The sequence below is a fragment of the Setaria viridis genome, chromosome 8, assembly GCF_005286985.2.
Source record: "Setaria viridis chromosome 8, Setaria_viridis_v4.0, whole genome shotgun sequence".
NCBI classification, from domain to species: Eukaryota; Viridiplantae; Streptophyta; class Magnoliopsida; order Poales; family Poaceae; genus Setaria; species Setaria viridis.
Window position 1 is genome coordinate 35,069,036 of NC_048270.2, and position 19,680 is coordinate 35,088,715.

The following is a 19,680-nucleotide window of genomic DNA, read 5'->3' on the forward strand; positions in this document are numbered from 1 at the left end:
CAGCGGTGCCGTGCCATCCCTGGCTCGCGCCGCGGACAACCGAAGGCGGCGTCGGGCGCGGCACGTAACCGCCACAGGTAAACTAGCACGCGCGCGCGCTGCAGTTCAATTTGCTACTATACATTAGGCACTAATTACGTTCAGCAATTTGTTGCCGAGAGCCGTCCAAATTACACGTCTCAGTTTCAGTTATTTCTTTCGATCTCTCTCAATTCCAGGTTGTTACATTTACCTTTTTTTTATATGTCCATCTCTTTCTTTAGTCTCTCTTTAGAATGAACCAATCCGCACGTAATCTGTGTAAGTGTTGCTGCAATGGTTTGATTAGTTGGAAAATGTCCCGGTGCTCGTGATAGTCATAACGCTAGATAGGGTCTGTCCTCCACCTCTCCTCCCTGTTCCTCCCGCCGCCCTCATCCTCTCAAGGGCCATGGCCACATGGCGGTGGTAGTGTGGCCGGTGACCCCATGAGCAGCAAATCCATGGGCGGTGGGTGACGCTGGTAGGTGACGCTATCTCGCTGCTGCTCCGCATGTGCCACCGGTCCCCCCCCCAATCGCTGGTAAGCCTAATGCCACCCCTTCTTCCCTACGTAACTCTACCCCTCCCCTTCCCTATTGTGCTGCAGATTTAGAGGAGCTACTATTTTTCGCTACAAGGTTCAGTAAAAAAAGACTCCGGCTCCTTTGGTGCTTTGCATGCCGAGCCTTTTTCAACAATCTTATATGGTAGGGCTTTTGCAGAAGTCGGTGGAGGAGCCGAAGCTTATGTCCTGCCAAAGAAGGCATGGGGCAAACAAACAGGAACCCTCTATCCAATCCAAAGCAAAGAGGTGCATGCATGGAGCCGGTCTTCTCCCGATGGCCCTCACATGAACAAAACCCAAGTTACAATTATAATTTATTTTTTTATTACGTGCGTCTATGCTAGTTAATATATAATAATGTATATATAGTAGGTTGGGAGGCTCTACATGTCAGTAATTTTCAGTGTACAGTTGAATAAAATATACTAGTATAGATACGATTTGGTGCATAATTTAAATGCTTTCATTTCGTCCAAATCATAAATCATGATTGTGTTTTCAAAAATATAAATATAGTTATTGCGCAAGACAGGGAGAATTTCAGTACTTGCATTGGGACGTAATTGGCATGCCTTTAATTATATGACACCAAATTCACAATTCTTTTAAAATTTGACGTCGAGTCATGCGAATTCTTCATTTCAAGTATTTCTCTCCCTCTCTTTCTCTCTATTTTCCTCCTTTTTCCCTTCTATATTTTCTTTTTCCAGCCCTTGTTAGAGCAACTTCAAGATAGATGCTATCCAACTTGCCAAGTTAAAATTCGGCAAGCCACTAAGAAAATCGTGATCCAATAGAGTTGTTGTCTAGCTCTTCATCCCATTTGACTCGCCAAACTTCTTCTTACACTTGCCAAACTTGGCAAGCCAATTTGCCCTGCCAAAGTGTGGGTCCCAGAATGGAGAGTGTAAAATGGAGAGGCTGTTGTAGTGCGAAATGGAGAGGTTGTTAGAGTGGATGGAGAGTGTATATTTTTAGAGAGGAACCTAGCCGTTGGGATTTTGAGAGTGGGAAATGAATAGTCTGTTGGAATGCACAACTCAATAGGAGAGGAATCTTTTTGCCAACTCATATAGAGAGCCAAAAATGGATAGTTTATTGGAGACGCTCTGAGTAGACCAATTTCGCCCATCCCTTATCCCTACCTCGTCCGGAAATCAGAACGCCACTAGCTCGCTCTTGCACCACCGTGCTGTTCACGGTAAGGGAGGGGCAACTCCATGTGATACCTGTCCGCAACCACAAGCAAGGCAGTATATTCAATGCGGCAAATAATCACGGCGTCATTGGAGGAGCTCGCCACCATTGAACTGGCTCCGGTCGATGTTGCGCCCCAGCATGCGCCCCACCGCCCCTGCGTCTGCCACCAGCTTCGGCTCCAGCTGTGTAGCTATGTGGCAGTGGTGGTGCGACCTGCGGTCGCTCATCACTGCATGCTGGGCTAGGGTCTGACCATGAGGGAAGATGTAACACCACCTAGGATGCTACTAAACCACACCGAACAAAAGGGGAAAAGGTTTGACAGCATCTCACCTAGAACAAGAACATCACGAAAGCAACAAATAATAAAATATGTAAATAGATAAAGCACACTAGCATGAACGAAAGATCCTAACATGATCTCCAAGCGATTTAAAAGATAAGGTTTAGCAAATCTTAGCCAATATTAAGCAATAACAAACTCTCATATAGAAGGACTTAATTACTAAAGCATAACACTAGAGAATTTTGATTAAGGTGAAGTGTGTGACGTGCGTGCTGCTACTTCCCAACCCCTCAAGCAAAGCATCCATCCAGCAAGTACTTGAGATGATAAGATGATAAAAACAGGGTAAGATATAAAATCTCAGCAAGTAAAAAGCTATTTATACTACAGGTCCATTAAGCATTGATTCAATAGATATCATTAGCAATGCTCCTCAATGAATAATTATAATAATAATATCAACTCCAACACCCTCATATACAAATAAAAAAACCAATTCATCACCAAACCTTGAGAAGTCAAAATAAATGCAGTAGAAAACCAAAAGCACCCTAAATGCAAATGCAATGCAAATGTCATATCTCCTGCCTTGATACTCAACAAAGTATGAAGCTATATCATTATGCCCAATAAACGATGTTGTACTAGTACGGTCGCGGCTATCAAGCGGCGACATAAATCCATATGCTATGCATTATGATACAAAGAAATGCAATACCAAGATAGATTGCATAGAGACAGAGTATACACCGCATATACCAGATAAGTCTCTCCACATTTGTCAACATAAGCCTCATCCTAGTTATGCCAACAAGAGCAATAGCCATGTTATAAAGTAAAGAACAGGGCATATGTAATAATAATAGTAAGATGTGCATAAATCTATATTTGAATGGGTCATATTCTGAAATTTAAGGTAGAGGTAGAATAAATGAAAATTTAAAGCTTATAGCAACCACCGCCACGTTACTTGCTTCTCAACGAAGGAGACAGCCGCTCTAAGCATGATCCAGAGCATTACCACCTATTTTGACACAATAAGATCAGAACACATTCTCAAACAAACATGTGCATGCAATAAGAAAGGCACTCATATAGCCCAACCCATCAAACAAGCAATAACGATGAACATCGCCTATGCTAACTGCAGCAGTGCTGCTTCATATTTTTGTATCTTTTAAATTACAAAAGATATGAAGCAAGAAAATACACCTTAGCAAGCTAAGGAAAAAAGTATAAGACTTTGTATGGATCCTCTATTTTTAACATGATCCCAAAGAGGGGTAAAATAGCAGTTGAATGTGAAGTGTAGAATCTGTCTGAATTTTCGGGCAACAGCATACAAAAATTCATATCTCCCAAACACCTTGTCCAAATATTCAAATTTTGTTAGAATGTACATATTTAGGCATCCTAAAACTTTGTTATTATGGGTTTCCACGAATACATGTCTAAACATATTTGGGCAACCTAAGATCATCTAATACATGTCTAAACATCTGCTATCAAAATCTGGACATTCAGAAACAACACCCACACAATATTCAATAACTGAAGGTATACTCCACCAAAAAATATGAAACTTTGACAGCAGTTATATCTCAAAAACCTCTACAGCTTTTGTATGATCCACTTTTGGAGGAAAAATCATTTAGGTTGCCAGAACTACAGGGACAGCAGCACTACTTGATCTACAGGACAGCAGACCTTAGATCGACCTCCAAACGGTGTTTTCCCCCACAAATCCACTAATCCCCGTAACCAAGAACCATCTAAAAACATCAATTAGCAGAGCTAAAGTGGATTCACCTCACCTTGGTCATCCCCCAAATCTAGGGCAGCAAGATTGAGATGGGGAAAAGCATGTATACTCCAAAGATGCACCACATCTTGATCATCTCCTCCTCCTCAATCCATTTTTCTTCTTTTCCCTTGTTTTCTTGCTGCTATGGAGGAGGTTCTAGAGAGGGCGCTGGTGCTGTGGAGAGGGAGACGTTCTTGTGGGAGGAGTACCAACACGAAGAGGGAGAGGCGGCACTGGAGAAGGTCCTCGGTTCCCTTATGGTTTTGAGGGGTGGGCGAGTTGGGCCTTGCTATTGGGCTGGTTGGAGACCTTGGCCCATTCCTAAAGTTTTCTCCTTTTCTTTCAAAATTCCAAGTGTTACAGAAGAGGTGACGGGGGCTTTGGCTGTTTTACGAGTCACGAAACCCATAGCCAAAGCTGCCTTAACGGAGGACCAGATGGAGGTGGTGCCGGCCTCGGTGCTTTGTAGTCTTGTAGATATTTTATTGCCTTTTGAAGCTCAAAAGGCCGTAATTCTAACCATGAATCGCACCAGATATACAAGAGTTGCATAACGATCGGCCACAGAGATCATGTCCCAGCCTGTTACAATTACAACTACGAATTAGCCAGTTACCATCATATACCCAACTCATCACACCTATGGTAGGAAAATACATCCACGCTGCCAAACGTATCTAATCTCGACATGTGTTGGTACAGATAGAGTCCTAGCGGTGCACACCAATTGCCTTCCGGATCCTTCTCCTCTGGCCAACAATATAGAGATGCTCTCCGGTTCATACCAATTGGATCCACCGCTGTTTTCTTGCTACATCAGCGCACCGGCGGTATGCCCTGCCCTAAACCTGCCGCCTCCGTCGTCGGCGCCGGTGATGGCGGTGGCACTGGCACGTCGATCGTGTCCGCCGAGACCGCCACCGGGTGGCACGTGATAAAGATCGAAGGATTCTCCAAATTGCTCAGAGGATACCATGTTGGCATGTCCACCCATTACGGTAATTTCAGCGTCGGAAGACATAGCTGGTCCATCGAATGCTATCCTGGAGGTTTCAAATGGAAAACTGCCGATTTTGTTTCCTTTGGTCTGTATCTCCATCGTCCTGCTAGTGCCACTGATGATGTTGACGTCAAGGCAGGATATAGGTTAAGCATACTCGACAAAGACGGTGAGCCAATGTACACAGAAAGTTGTATAGTGTCAGGACCTACTCGAGCAAAGGATCATCATGGGTTTTGACCGATTTTATCGAAAGGAAGGATTTGGTGTCGACTTATCTCCGTTCAACAAATGATAGCATCTGTATGAGGTGCGATGTCACCGTCGTTGAGGATATCTGCGAAGAGAGCGTGGTGCCGCAGTCAGACCTTCACCAGCATCTTGGTGACCTGCTAGGAAGCGAGGTTGGAGGGGACGTGACGTTTCAGGTCAGCGGCGAGGAACTCGTCGCGCACAAGTACTTGCTCGCAGCACGATCTTCAGTCTTCAAGGCGCAGTTCTTCGGCGGCCAGATGAAGGATAGGGCTGCAACTCGTGTTCGGATAGCGGACATTGAAGCGAGGGTGTTCAAGGCCATGCTACACTTCATCTACACCGACTCCCTGCCTGACGATGGAGAAGACAAGATAGTGATGGCTCAGCATCTGCTTGTGGCTGCCGACAGGTATAACATCGGGAGACTAAAATTGATCTGTGAGAACACGCTGCTCACGTTTATTAACACAAGTGTAGTGGCGACAACGCTTGTTCTAGCGGAGCAGCATGGATGCCATCGGCTTAAGGAGGCGTGCCTTAAGTTCCTCAAGTCTAATGACAATTTTAAAGAAGTGGGTGGTGATGACTACAAACATCTTATGAGAAGTTGCCCGTCTCTTTTCGACGAGCTGCTTGCTGAGCATGGCCTGTCAGATGAAGGCAACAAAAAAGATTAAAGCACTATCCTTATTGTAAGTACTTGCCATTTGTGTCCAGGTCAAGAACTCAAAGATTATATGTGGTTCAAGTTAATCTATGATTGTTATGTCTGCGTCTCGATTAAATTCATATTCACCCATTTATTGAATTGTCTTAATATGGGAATTATCTTCCTAGAGGGTTTTGGGTGCTTATGATGTTTCTTGGATGCGTGATCAGGCACTAGTGCATAACATGTACTTGAACATGCGTCAAGCTGGCCTGTGTGATATCTTCAAAAACCTAGAATTGGAGCAGCAAAATAGCTGAAGACCCTCATTTGTTCTTACAAAAATTCGACACGATATATGCATTCCTTTTAAACAAGTACTTTCATTTATCATTCTACTGTTATTGTCTACTTTGGGAACATCTATATGTCGAGATATTCTTCGTCGAGACCTCGGGCCGCTATTTATACTGGGTGCATGTTTTACTGGTAGTATCCACGGTTGAAGGCGCAATAGTGCTTAACAGATCCTGCATGTGGAAGCGCAAATAACTATACTATTTACGGAAACGAATGTTTTTATGTTGGTGTTTGATGAAATTATGTTTTTTCTCATTATAAACACAGACATAATCACCATGTTGCATTACGCCTACAAGATGTCAATACCAACGAGGTGTTTTTTACATAAGTTGGTGCGATTACATTCGTATTCAATTTCTCCAATTGTTTACATTCTGCTAAGTTTTGGTCCAGGAGGGTATGCCTCTGTATGAGTAACTGCACAATGCATTCATCTGTCCTCTTGTTTATCTCAAAGGTAGCAATTTTTAGATAATGCTCTCAAAAGGTATCTGGTGTGTGCAAGTACAGATGGTTACCTTTTCTAGCTGAAAACCAATTAATTTTCTCCCAGGAAGGCTCTGGCAACCAGGCGTGGTGCTTATCTTGTAGTAGCAGCAGCAGCAGCAGCAGCACTTGATGAAGCGCAGTAGTGCTTAACGGATGCTTTGCTTGTAGGACTGCAAAAAAAAGTTAGTAAAATAAGCAGAGACCAATGTTGATCCGAAAGCAAGAACTCATGCTTGTCAATAAGGGGGCATAACTGAAAAACGGTCAAATAATAAAGAAATAAACATTACTATGATAACCTATTTGATAGTCATGACATCAGACATGAAGTCGTGTTCTCTCCGATCGCAGAAAAAATAAAGGGTCATCTAAAATGTATCCCAAATTGCTTAAGGGAGTCCCCACAAACAATTTCAGCATATAGGGGACCATTGGTGCGGAAGATTTCCTAAACCCTAGACGAAACGAAATATTTATTATATTCTAATTAATTCCTATTATATTATAAAAAAGATACAGATAGACTAAAAAAAGGACTTCATTTAGATTTTCCAATTTGGAAAATCACATGTTCGTTTAATTCGTATGAACCTAAAAATACAATACAATGACTTAGAGAAGTTCCTACCACGCAACTTTGCATCCACGTATCTCTCCCAAAATATCGGATCCACCTGTCAGCGGGTCAATCTATTATTTTAGTTCTCCTTTCCCTAACCCTCTTTCTCGGCTCTCCACGAGTCCACTACACTGCGGGGGCCGGTGTTCGGGGCTAACCGGCGAGGAGCCATGGGTTTGGGGCGCGCATGAGGCAGACCAGTTTGGGTGGCGGTATGGGGTGCGCATGAGGCAGACTGGCTTTGGTGATGCCTGTGCTTTGAGGCGAGGGGCTGCACGAGGAGCAGCGCGTGCGCTCTTTTCCCAGTGTGGCTGGCATGGTGTCGAGCAGGCGACGACAGCCGCCTACACACGAGGAAGAAGCAAGGGTGCCTTGGAGAATATGGAACGATATGGCAGGTAGTCTCCCCGTTCTTGAGGAGAGAGGATTTCTTGAGGAGAGGAGGCTGTTTTTAAATCTCCCAAAAATGCTTGCAAAGGAGCTGCTATATGAGTTGTATTAGAGGCGCTGGCATGAATATTTGTGTTGGTGGTGCTAGCTAGCCTACTCGATGTAGAACTATACTAATGAAAAAGATCGACGGTAATGCAGCATGTACGAAACTACTTAAAGAAAGTGTGAATATTTCCTACCCAAATACAAACTGAGTGTTTCTTTGATTGGTTTAGGTTACCAAAATACAAACTGAGTGTTTCTCAAAGTAAAAACAAACTATGTATGTGCTGGATGGTAAAAAAGTTACGTATAAGCGTGTTCGGATCGGAATATGATTAGACATGTACGAAACAGAGGAGGATCGGAATACGAATTCGAACCGCAACAATCTCATCCAATCACCAACATATAAGTTGCCCGGCGCTCGATTCTCCTGTGCATCTCATTGCAAAAACAATACCGACTGCTGGCCACTTGACAACGCATGGAGCACGACGCGATGCCACCCTCTCCGCCGTGTTCCGCCGCGGCCGACGACGGCTACAGCGCGTCGATCGCCGAGACGGCGACCGGGTGGCACTTGCTCAAGGTCGTCGGCTACTCCCAATTCAAGGGCATCGGCGTCGCCAGGCGCATCAAATCATCAAGCTTCCTCGTCGGAGGGCACAGCTGGTGCGTCATCTTCTTCCCCGACGGTTCCAGCGAGGAGACCGCCGAATGGGTATCCCTGGGGCTCCGTCTCGAGCGTCTTGGCAGCACGGACGGCGGCGACGTCCTGGTACGGACCAAGTACAGCTTCCTCGACCGGGTCGGAGAGCCCATCCCGTCTTCCACGAGAACGGGCACCAGTTGGCTAACCTTCTCGAGGACGTCCCAGTCATGGGTCTACTCACAGTTCATCAAAAGGGAGGACATGGAGTCATCGTATGTCAAAAAGGACAAGTTCTGTATCAGGTGCGACGTCAGAGTCATTGAGAACTGCTGCCAATTGTCAGCCGCGGTACCACCATCGGAAATGCGCCGGCATTTCATGGACCTCCTAGCCAGCGGGGTTGGAGCCGATGTCGCATTCGATGTCGGCGGTGAGACGTTCGCGGCGCACAAGAACGTGCTCGCGGCACGGTCGTCTGTGTTCAAGGCGGAGTTCTTCGGCGGCACGATGAAGGAGAACGTGGCCACCCGTGTGAGGGTCGACGGCATCGAGCCGAGGGTGTTCAAGGCCATGCTCCACTTCGTCTACACCGACTCGTTGCCGAGGTTTGACCGCGGCGACGAGCTTGTGATGGCTCAGCATCTGCTCGTGGCGGCGGACAGGTATGACATGCAGAGGCTAGCGTCGATGTGCGAGTTTGCTCTCTGCTTGTTCATTGACACGAGCGTAGTGGTGAGTACGCTTGTGCTTGCTGAGCAGCATGGATGCCGTCGGCTCAAGGAGGCATGCTTCAAGTTCCTCAAGGATTCTGGGAAGTACAAGGAGGTTCTGATGGGGGATGACTTTGAACATCTGGCAAACAGTTGCCCCTCTCTTGTCGACGAGCTGTGTGAAAAGTTCGGTGTGTCACCTCTTGGAAACTGAAGCAGCAGAATAGTATTGGATCTTCTACCTGATTTTTTTTCTTTGTTTCTTTGGGCCCTTCCAATTATCGTACTGGGCTGTACACTGTACTCTATCTCTGCGTATCTTATGTTTGCTTACAGATATAAACTCCAACTCGAATTTTCTCAAATTTAAAGTTACATCAAACATCCATGCGTAACGTCCGTGAATTCTGTAGTTGCACATAGTACAATAAATCTCGAAACTACCGTCTCCTACCCATACACGTCGTCCTTGGGTTCCATTGTCACAAAACAAAACTCCTCGGCAGTCGGTAGTTTACTCCGTCTCCGGCGGCACCATGTCGACCGTTTCCGGCGAGGCGGTGGCGATGTGGTCGGGCGTGATCACGGTGGAGGGGTACTCCGATCCCAAACCAAGGGAGTCCTCGGCGTCGGCAACAGCTTCAACTCCAGAGCGTTCAGTGTCGGAGGACACGGCTGACGCATCGAATACTATCCCGACAGCTACACCCGGACGAACGCCGACTGGATAAGTTTCGGTCTCGGCCTTGATCGTCGACGAGGAGGACGTCGAGGCGCAGTTTGCGTTCAGCCTGCACGACCAGACCGGAGCGCCTGTGCCGGCGTGCACGGGAGCCAGCGCCGTGTGCACTTTCTCCAGCAGGGATCCGTCAAGGGGCTTCGAAAGGTTCATCGAGAGGAGGGAGCTGGAGTCGTCGCCGTGTCTCAGGGATGACAGTTTCAGCGTCAGGTGCTGTGTCACCGTCCACAAGCAAGGCCGAAGGTAAGGAACCCATGGTCACCGTCTCGGCGTTTCATGACCGGGCTACCGAGGTGGAAGAGGATGTGATGGTGATCGGGGTTGACAGGAAGATGATGGAGGAGCACGTGAGCACGCTCGTTGCAATGTCATTGGTGGCTATAGATGAGATCTACAGCTTGAGGGACTAGAAGGTACGACGATGGTTAGGGAGACGGATACGTGACAAGGAAGCTTAGAGTGTTCAAAAAATTTAGAATGATGTCAACAAATTTGCCTACATGCACTACCGGAAACAGTAAATTCACCGAGTGTAAAAATTTTGCCGAGTGCATTCCTTCGGGCACTCGGCAAACGGCCTTTTTGCCGAGTGTATTTAACTCGGCACTCGGCAAAATATTTACACTCGGCAATGAGGTCGTTTGCCGAGTGCCATAAATCCGACACTCGGCAAACCTCTCAGTGACACACGGCAACATTCCGACACTCGGCAAATCAACGGCGCGTGCATCGCACGTGCGCCGTCCGTCACCGGACTGGGGCGGCCGTTAGTTCTTTGCCGAGTGTTGGACTCCGACACTCGGCAAAGACAAGGTTCGCCGAGTGCCGCCCTCCGACACTCGGCAAATAGAGAATGTCGCCGAGTGGCAGCACAAGACACTCGGCAAAGGTATCCATTCGCCGAGTGCCTAGGCCTGGACACTCGGCAAACATAGTACTTCGCCGAGTGTAAAATTTTGGCACTCGGCGAACAAAAAAAAAAATCCTCCCCTAGCCTCCACACTTTTTCTACTCCCCACGTAGGACATTTTGTAATCCATAAGAAAAGTTGGTATATTTTGTGGTCTGTTTGCTATTTTTAATGAAATGATTGCATTAATAAGAATTTTTTTATTCATGTCAGATTTTAACTGCATGTACATGAAATGATGGTTTTTAATCAGTGGAAAAATTATATCCATATTATGGAGTCCGGATTGAGTTCTCAACCAGGAAATGAAAAGAAATTGTCAACATTGTTTTTAAAAAATGCGACCACGAACGTGTGGTTGAATGGTGGTTAAATTCTAAAAAAAGCAAACGAAATCTGAAAATCACAAGATTTGTCAAGATGTCATGATATTATGTAGGTTCGCCGAGTGCAATGTGAAAAACACTCGGCAAAGATTGTAGGTTCGCCGAGTGCAATGTGAAAAACACTCGGCAAAGATTGTAGGTTCGCCGAGTGCAATGTGAAAAAAACACTCGGCAAAGATTATAGGTTCGCCGAGTGTCTGCCGTCTGACACTCGGCAAAGGAGCCGTTACCGTCGCTGACCGTTAGCATCTTTTTGCCGAGTGTTATACTTTGCCGAGTGTATTGTGGCACTCGGCAAAGCGTTTGCCGAGTGCCCGATGATCGACACTCGGCAAACTCACTGTTTGCCGTAGGAAACTTTGCCGAGTAAACTTCGCCGAGTGTTACACTCGGCAAACCCTTTGCCGAGTGTAATTGGCCCTTCGCCGAGTGCCCCAGGCACTCGGCAAAGTTACTGTTTCCGGTAGTGATGGCATCTTATATACTGAAAATGAAACTAGCAATAGGACTGCCTTAAACATGTTGTGGTCGTTTTACTGATTCGTGGCTCTTGGGTGCTATGTGAATAGGTACTTCATTGTTGTAGATGATATATGGGAGACATCAACATGGGACGTACGGGATCAAAATCGCTTTCGTCGACATTAAACGTGGAAGTAGAATGATAAACAGCTACGCGTAATTCTCAAGTTTCGATGGAGATTGGTGATGTTTATACAATAAAACACCTTTCTGATGATAACTCAAGAAAACTATTCTATTCAAGAATATCCGGCGACAAAGGAAAGTGCCCTCGGAGTGACGAAATGGCTGAGGTATCTGAGGAAAATTATACAAGAACTTGGTGGTGTACCATTATCTATTGTTACAGTAGCTAGTTTGTTAGATACTAAACCAGTAGAGGACTGGCCCAAGGTCTATAACTCAATTGGTTTTGAGCATGAGAACAATAAAGTTGTGGATATGATGAAGATACTATCTTTTAGCTACTATATATGACTTACGTTCTTGTCTGAGGCCCTGCCTACTGTACCTGAGTATGTTTCCAGAAGATAATAATATAAGTGAAAAGGATTTAATACTAATGTGGATGGCTGAAGGTCTTATCGAAAAGGGAAAACAGAGATGTGTTTTTGATGCTGGAGATAGCTATTTCAATGAACTCATTAGTAGAAACATGATCATACCAGTAGAGGAGGAAAGATCAGGGATTATAAATGGTTGCCGTGTCCATGACATAGTACTTCGTCTCATGCGTGACTTCTCAGAGGTCACATGCACAGGGGCAATGTTCGTCGATTAGCTCTCCTAATGTTCAACAGAGATATTATTAAAATAGGAGAGAAGTCAGAGGTTTGTTATAAGGACATGTCAAGAGTGAGGTTATTTCATGCCACTTTACGCGAGACAAACATGATCCCACCAGTTTCTAGCTTTCATGTTTTGCGAGTGCTGGTTCTACAATTTTGTTTTGGTATGGAACATGTTCAACTTGAACATATTGAGAAGTTACTCCATCCAAGGTACCTTGAACTATCACATGTATCACACAAACGCACCGGTAAACTCCCGAAGAAAATTTGCCGTCTGAAGTTTCTACAGACATTGATATTGACAGACGCTGGGATATGATACAGGAACTGCCGGTGAGTGTGAGACTGCTTACGCAACTGTTGTGCCTACGTGTTGATGAGAATACCAGAGTGCGGAATTGCATCGGGAAGCTGACGTTTCTAGTGGAGCTAGAGATCTACCATAGAGCCAATGACAAGCACTCTACGAGGAGGTTTGTGAAGGAGTTGGGTAACCTCAGAGATCTCAAGATACTTAATACTAGGGTATATCTTCAGGATCAATGGCAGGGAAGAGATTTGTTACAGGCTCTAAGCAACCTGCACAATCTCCATTCTATAACTATTCAGCTTTGTTTCAGGGGGAGCATTTATATATATGGAAGATGTGAATATGGGACAAAGTTTCACCCTTTCATCAGGTCTCCGTATCCTGAAACTATCAGACCTGAACTTCCCGAGGCTGCCAGAATGGATTAATGCTCAAAATCTTTCCAACATCTGCGAGCTGTCTGGAGGAGCAGGATCTCGCAATCCTGGGGAGGTTCCAAGAGCTCCGTTGTCTCCAACTACAGTTTGTACAGGGGGCTATGCCATCGCTTGAACACATGAATTTCAGCGTCCCTGTCGTGAACCTGAATAGTGCTAACATTGGACACGACTTTCATCTCTTCGATCAGTGAAGGCCGGCATTACTTGTGCTAACGCCTCTTTGACGGAGGTTGACGAAGCGGAGGCGGCCCGGCCCTCAGCCGATGTCCATCCCAACCGTCCAACTCCTGAGCTGAGGAGAAGGGTCGATGAAGACAAAATGGGTCCAGTGGATGCACCTATAACGATCCTGCTTCGAAAATTTTATAAATGGATGCAGGATGAAGAATCTTAATTCCACACATGTGTAAGGTATGTATTGTAGTCCAGATTGCGTTAATCAATTATCGTCCACTGCTTACGTACATAGTTATCTTACTGTCTGTCTTAATACTCTGCAATGGTACAAGTTTTCAATGATTCAGCGTCTGTATATCTCAAGTTTGTGCATTCACTTTCTTCAATTCAAATTTCCTCCTATTCTAAGTTCAGGAGCTCGTTTGCATTAAGGAACTGAGGATGCTCACTGCAGTCTCCACACAATTTCGGTTCTTAATATTTCAAGGTTCCATCATGGTAAGCCGCTGGTTTTATTTTTCATCAAAATTAAAACGTCTCCCCTCGCCAACGCCCTGACAAGCAAAAGTGGCTGGAGAATGTGGAGACGAGATGATGATGGACAGAGGTGTGCTTTCATTGAGGTTGAGGAGAGGTGCCGAGTCCCCATGATATACTCACGTACATAACCATGTCTAATGATCTGTTGTTTCCTTTTCTATTATTCTAACTCAAGCAGGGAGATGACGAACAGAAATGGAGGTCTCACGGACTTGCAGTAATGATGCCGCCAAAGAGGACAAAGTTCTGGTGGCTCTTGAGCCGACGCAACTCTATCCCATTTTGAAAGTACGACTGCATCTCCTGCTCCGAATATGTTGTACTGTATGAGATTTGTTTCCGTCTGAGGCACAAATTTCACCCTAGCAAGTTACCTCTGCAACTATGGGTTTTTCTCGGTATGTATACCAAAGTTAAGAGCTAAGACCGTGAGGTCGTTTTCGAAAATTTCAATCTCCCCCAACTTCTAAACGCGATTTACATGCTCAATCACGTCAGCCCTACTTCTCTGATTCAGTAGCTGCATAAACTCTGTTTTTAGGCACCATCCCTCTCTGTTTCGAGCCGTTGGATCCACAATGCCTTGCGTTGCAACTTATCACAAACCATTCCAATTTGTTCTGTCTTATAAATTCCGATTTTGGCTTTCTCCTCCCCTGGAGTTACTGATGCAAGACAATTTCTGCAGGATCGGTGGCACAACTCGACGGCGCTTGGTTTTTTTTGGTAATCTTGTCTTGTGAGGCAGCCGTTGTATGCTTATGTTCACCAAAGCTTTTGGAATCTACCTGATCATAGTACCAGTGTACTACTGTTTCGGACCTGCAACATTTTTGTCCATGCTGAACTGCTAGTCTCTTCACTTTGCTGTAGAATGTTTGGGCAAGATGCGGACGGATTTATGTATGTTGACCTGAATTTGAGGAGGCATCCATATATGTTGTTTCGTGTTCGCCTCGTTTTTTTCCACATTTTCTGATGAAATTATTGCTCATTGTTTACCACATTCAGCTAGTTTATTTGAAGCATTATGTTTACAATTTAGATAGATGGACTCATGGACACCAACCCTGAAGCCAGACGACACCTGGTTTGCATGTTCCGGTTTGTTTGTTTTGCTCGGACATGAATAGAGAAACGACTTTCCATCCACCCCTTTTGTCCCGGTTTAAAGTTGGCCCGGGATAAAAGGTTCACCAACCGGGACTAAAACTCAGTCACTGGTGGGAGGCTCACCAACCGGAACCTTTTATCCCGGTTGCAAAGGCTAATGGGAAAAAAAGACTCTGAGAGGTCTTTTATCCCGGTTTGAAACACCAACCGGGATAAAAGACCCCCCCCTTTTATCCCGGTTGGTAACACCAACCGAGATAAAAGGGTCAAGAGCCTTTTATCCCGGTTGGAAACACCAACCGGGATAAAAGACCCCCTTTTATCCCGGTTGGTGTTTCAAACCGGGATAAAAGGGCCCCCAACGAGGTGACTGGAAGGTGACTGGAAGGGGATTAAATCGTGGGGACCCTTTTATCCCGGTTGGAAACACCAACCGGGATAAAAGGGGGTCTTTTATCCCGGTTGGTGTTTCCAACCGGGATAAAAGGGTCCCCCACGAGTTAATACAAAAGGATAGTATCCCCTACATAGTCAGATGTGGTGTGTAGGTGGGATGGCAAGGAAGCTACGCGCGAGGCTGGAGGTTGTGGGTTCGAATCCCACGAACCACGCACACAACCCTACCAACCGGGATTAAAGCTCACTTCTCTACCAGTGGGATCAGGGGATGAAATTAAGGATTAGTTGGTGTTTCCGATGTCAGTATGCAGCAACGGTCATCTTTTATACTCTTCGTTTCTCACCACATTTTTAGAAAATGGAAAAAGTTCCGGCCCTTGTGACTGTACACAATCAAGTTTACAGTATTTTCAGCTCAAGCTGATCATAAATAAAATGGTAAATAGTACGCAAGTGAAGGAAAAAATCAAAAACAAAGTCAATTATTGCTTCTTCATCCATTCTTAACAAATATGTCCAAAGCGACCATCTCCAGTACCTTGCTTGCTAAGAGGACAAGATCAAAATCACAACTAATATGCTCCCCTGGAGATAGCCCGCGTGAAAGAGGTAAACAGTTTCTTTCTCAAAAACCAAATCATTGCGCATACATCAAATTGCCCACATAAGAGCTGCCACACTCACAAAAATCAAAACGTCGATCTTTTTTCCTTATGCCTATTAACCAATTGCTAAGCATATGTGTTATAGACTTTGGTGGGGTTAACCCAATAGCTATATTAACAACTCTCCAAATGGTCTTAGCATGTTGACACTCAAAGAAGAGATGCTTAATTGTTCCATTACTATCACAAAAGCAACATTTTTGGCTCCCGGACCAATTTCTTTTAGCCAAATTAACCTTTGTTCAAATAACACCTCGTTCGAGGTACCAAAGGAATATCTTTATTTTCAGAGGTATTTTCAGCTTCATATAAATTTGTTGGTGAAGAAAAGGTACATATATAGATTGCACGGTGAAACTACCGTGTCTATGCAAGTCCCAGGTAAACTTGTCGCTTCCATCTGAAAGCTGGTACGAGGCTATTCTAGCTACCAAGTTATTCCAGGCAGTCAACTTATCCCCAATTAAATCTCTTCTAAAAGAAATGTGATTTGATTCATGACATTTGCCACTGTAACATGAGGATAGTAAACTATATTGTACAGGTTAGGGAATTGCTCTTTTAGTGGTTTAGAGTCTACCCAAATGTCCTCCCAAAATCTGGTTTGCGACCCATCCTTTATTTTGGAAGTTCCACAACCCAGAAAATCTTCCCTGACAGACCTTTCCAGAAATGCTAGTCTCCAGGTTTAATTTTTACCTGAGAAAGACACTTCGAGCTTAGATACTTATTTCTAAGTAAAGTATGACATGTACCATCTTCATTTAGCAGTTTAAATAACCACTTGCTAAGTAGACACTTGTTTTTAATCCAAAGGTCAGGTATTCCCAGACCACCTTGATCTTTAATTAGGGTGGCACAAGATATCCCATCTGGCTAGGCGGTACTTTTTTTATCATTGTTGCCTTGCCAAAAGAATCTGGATCGATAGAAATCAAGTTTTTTTAGAACACCTTTGGGAAGTTCAAAGAAGAACATCATGAACATCAGCAGGATGCTTGAGATAGAGTTTAATAAAACCAGTCGTCCCAATAAGATAAATATTTAGCCTTCTGGGTACTGAATCTTTCGTCAATAACACTCCAATTTGCATTGTGGAGTTTATTATGGTGCATCAGGATTCCTAAACACCTGAAAGGGTATGAGCCTAGTTCGCAACCAAACAATTCAATTCAGTACATTATTGCTCATATTGTTTGGCTTTACCATAGGAGAAGATCTCACTTTTGTGGAAGTTAATTTTTAAACCTAACAATTGTTCAAAAACACAAAGAAGTAGCTTCATATTTTTAGCTTGCTCTAAATCATGGTCTATGAATATGATTGTGTCATCTGCATATTGCAAAATAGACAATCCGTCTTCCACCAAATGCGGAATCACCCCACTAATTTGGCCATCATCCTTAGCCCTCTTTATTTTAGAGCATATCTGCCACAATATTAAAAAGAATAGGTGACATGGGATCTCCTTGTCTAAGATCCTTTTTGTCTGAAAGTAGTGTCCAATATTATCATTAATTTTGATGCCTACGCTGCCTCTCCAAAAACAAAATTTTCAACCCATGAACACCATTGCAGGAAAAATCCCTTCATTCGGAGTGTTTGTTGTAAAAAGGACCATTTTACTTTATCATAGGCCTTTCCAAAATCAATTTTGAGAATCACACCATTTAGTTTTTGGTGTGTAGTTCATGGATAGTTTCATGTAATATCACTACTCATTCCATAATATTTCGACCTAGCATGAATGTTGTTTGGGAAGGCTGGACTACTTTACTAGCCACTCCCATGAGCCTATTTGTGACCACCTTGGTGAAAAATTTGAAGCTCACATTTAGTAGGAAAATAGGTCTATATTTTTGTATTTTTGTTGCATCTTTTATCTTTGGGAGCAAGGTAATTACTCCAAAGTTAAGACTGTACCTCAGTACAGAGGTAGACGCTCATTATAAAACTTAGTTGTGTATACTTCCATGCATTTTCCCTCTAGTTCAAAGGTGTTATCTGCAGTTGTACACATGTACATCTTGCCTATTGAACTATGCAATAAATTCAGTTGCTCATTCATAACATGGTAATAGAGCCTAGGTTTTCTTGTGATCCCCGTTCTGCCATCACCGGCGAGACGCCGATGAGCCACTGCAGGTGACCGGTCCAGGCAGCTCCATGCCTCCATCTTCTTTCCCCCTCCCATTTCCATCCCTTTCCATCTTATGTGCGGCAGATCGACAAGGTGGCCACCACCCGCGGCGGCTGTGCCCCTGTGTATCTGTGTGCTAGTGCGGCCGCCTGCAAGCCTACATGCCCCTGCATCGCCGTGCTTGAAGCACGGCCCCATGCGGCTGCCCCCATGCCTACACATTTGCAGCCTTGTAGCACCGTCCCGCTCCTTGCATCCCTGTGAGCTCCTCAGTCCTCCCTTCCACCTGCTGCTGGCGTCGTGCTCTCTTTGCTGACCGGGTGCTATACCTGTCCCTCAGTATGCAGTTGTCTTCAATGGTACCAATTGAGGCAAGTTCGCTTTTCGCATGGAGGTTCACATGGGCGTGTAGCAGTGATTAGACTATCTCACAAGTGCCTGCATTTGCCCGCTGTGGCCCATCCTTCCTTCCTGAGAGAATTCTCTCAATGCCATTGAAAATTATACCACTTCCCTCGTTACCATTAAAATTCTTCAGTTCCCTTCACTGCCACTACTTCAATTTTCCATTCCCTTTATTGCCATTTCCGTTAATTGACCATTAAGTTGCTGTTATGTTGAGCAGAAAAGACAACTTTGCCCTCTCATCAGAAGCTTCCATTCAATCCTATCATTTACCACCCAGGGATGGCGGCGCGGAATGGTAGGGCTGGAGGGAGTGGGGTAGCATCGAGGTAATGGGGCGCGGGAGGGAGAGGGATGGGGCGGCACTAATGGAGAGAGTGGCGGCGAGGAAGGCAGGAAGCGGAGGGAGAGGGGCGGCGGTGTGGATGGATGCGTGGAGGGGAGGGCACGGGTGGAATTTGTGTCTGGTCCAACTAGGTGTGGGACCATGCTGTCGTAGGAAGAGGGGTAACCTAGGGACTGTAAACAGTAAGAAAAGCTCATTCCTATGGTGGGTCCGTCTGGTCAGCGAGACCAAATTTAACACTCGTCGATGGTAATGGGAGTCAAGGGATTGGAAAATTGATTAGTGGCAGTGAAGAGAATTGAAAAATTTTGATGGCAACGAGGGAAGTGGCATAATTTTCAGTGGTATTGAGGGAATTCTCTCTTCCTTTTCCACGGCATATGGGGGCATTGCTAATGATCCTGCAATGGCTCCTCTCCTTGAGAAGTTCTAGAGTGAGACAGAGAGCTACTTGGCTGCATCCTGCATGAGGAGGCCTGCGCCAAGGCCATCATGTTTGCCATCATGTCTCTTCACAGCCATGCCACCACACTACACCTCATGTGGCCTCACCTTTGTCATAATTAAAACATTCATAATGACGGCCTTGTGCATCTTGTGACCTCCAAAAATAAGAGAAATAGTAAATGATAGGAAGAAATCAAAAATAAAGTCTATTATTTTTCTTCATCCATTCTTAACAAATATATCTAAGGCGATGATCTCCAACACTTTGCTTGCTAAGAAGATAGTCTTCATTGCTCCCTCAT

At 44.9% G+C, this 19,680-nt stretch overlaps 2 protein-coding genes across 2 annotated transcripts; both read left to right on the forward strand.

Moving 5' to 3' along the window:
• Positions 1 to 5,181: 5,181 nt before the first annotated feature.
• LOC117834581 (BTB/POZ and MATH domain-containing protein 2) lies at positions 5,182 to 5,808 on the forward strand. The gene has a single exon (XM_034714129.1). It carries the CDS (start codon positions 5,182 to 5,184, stop codon positions 5,806 to 5,808), a length of 627 nt encoding a protein of 208 aa, XP_034570020.1.
• A 2,331-nt stretch (positions 5,809 to 8,139) lies between these two features.
• On the forward strand, positions 8,140 to 9,294 carry LOC117834582 (BTB/POZ and MATH domain-containing protein 2). Its single transcript, XM_034714130.2, has one exon. It carries the CDS (start codon positions 8,171 to 8,173, stop codon positions 9,260 to 9,262), a length of 1,092 nt encoding a protein of 363 aa, XP_034570021.1. The 5' UTR covers positions 8,140 to 8,170; the 3' UTR covers positions 9,263 to 9,294.
• The last annotated feature ends 10,386 nt before the right edge of the window (positions 9,295 to 19,680 follow it).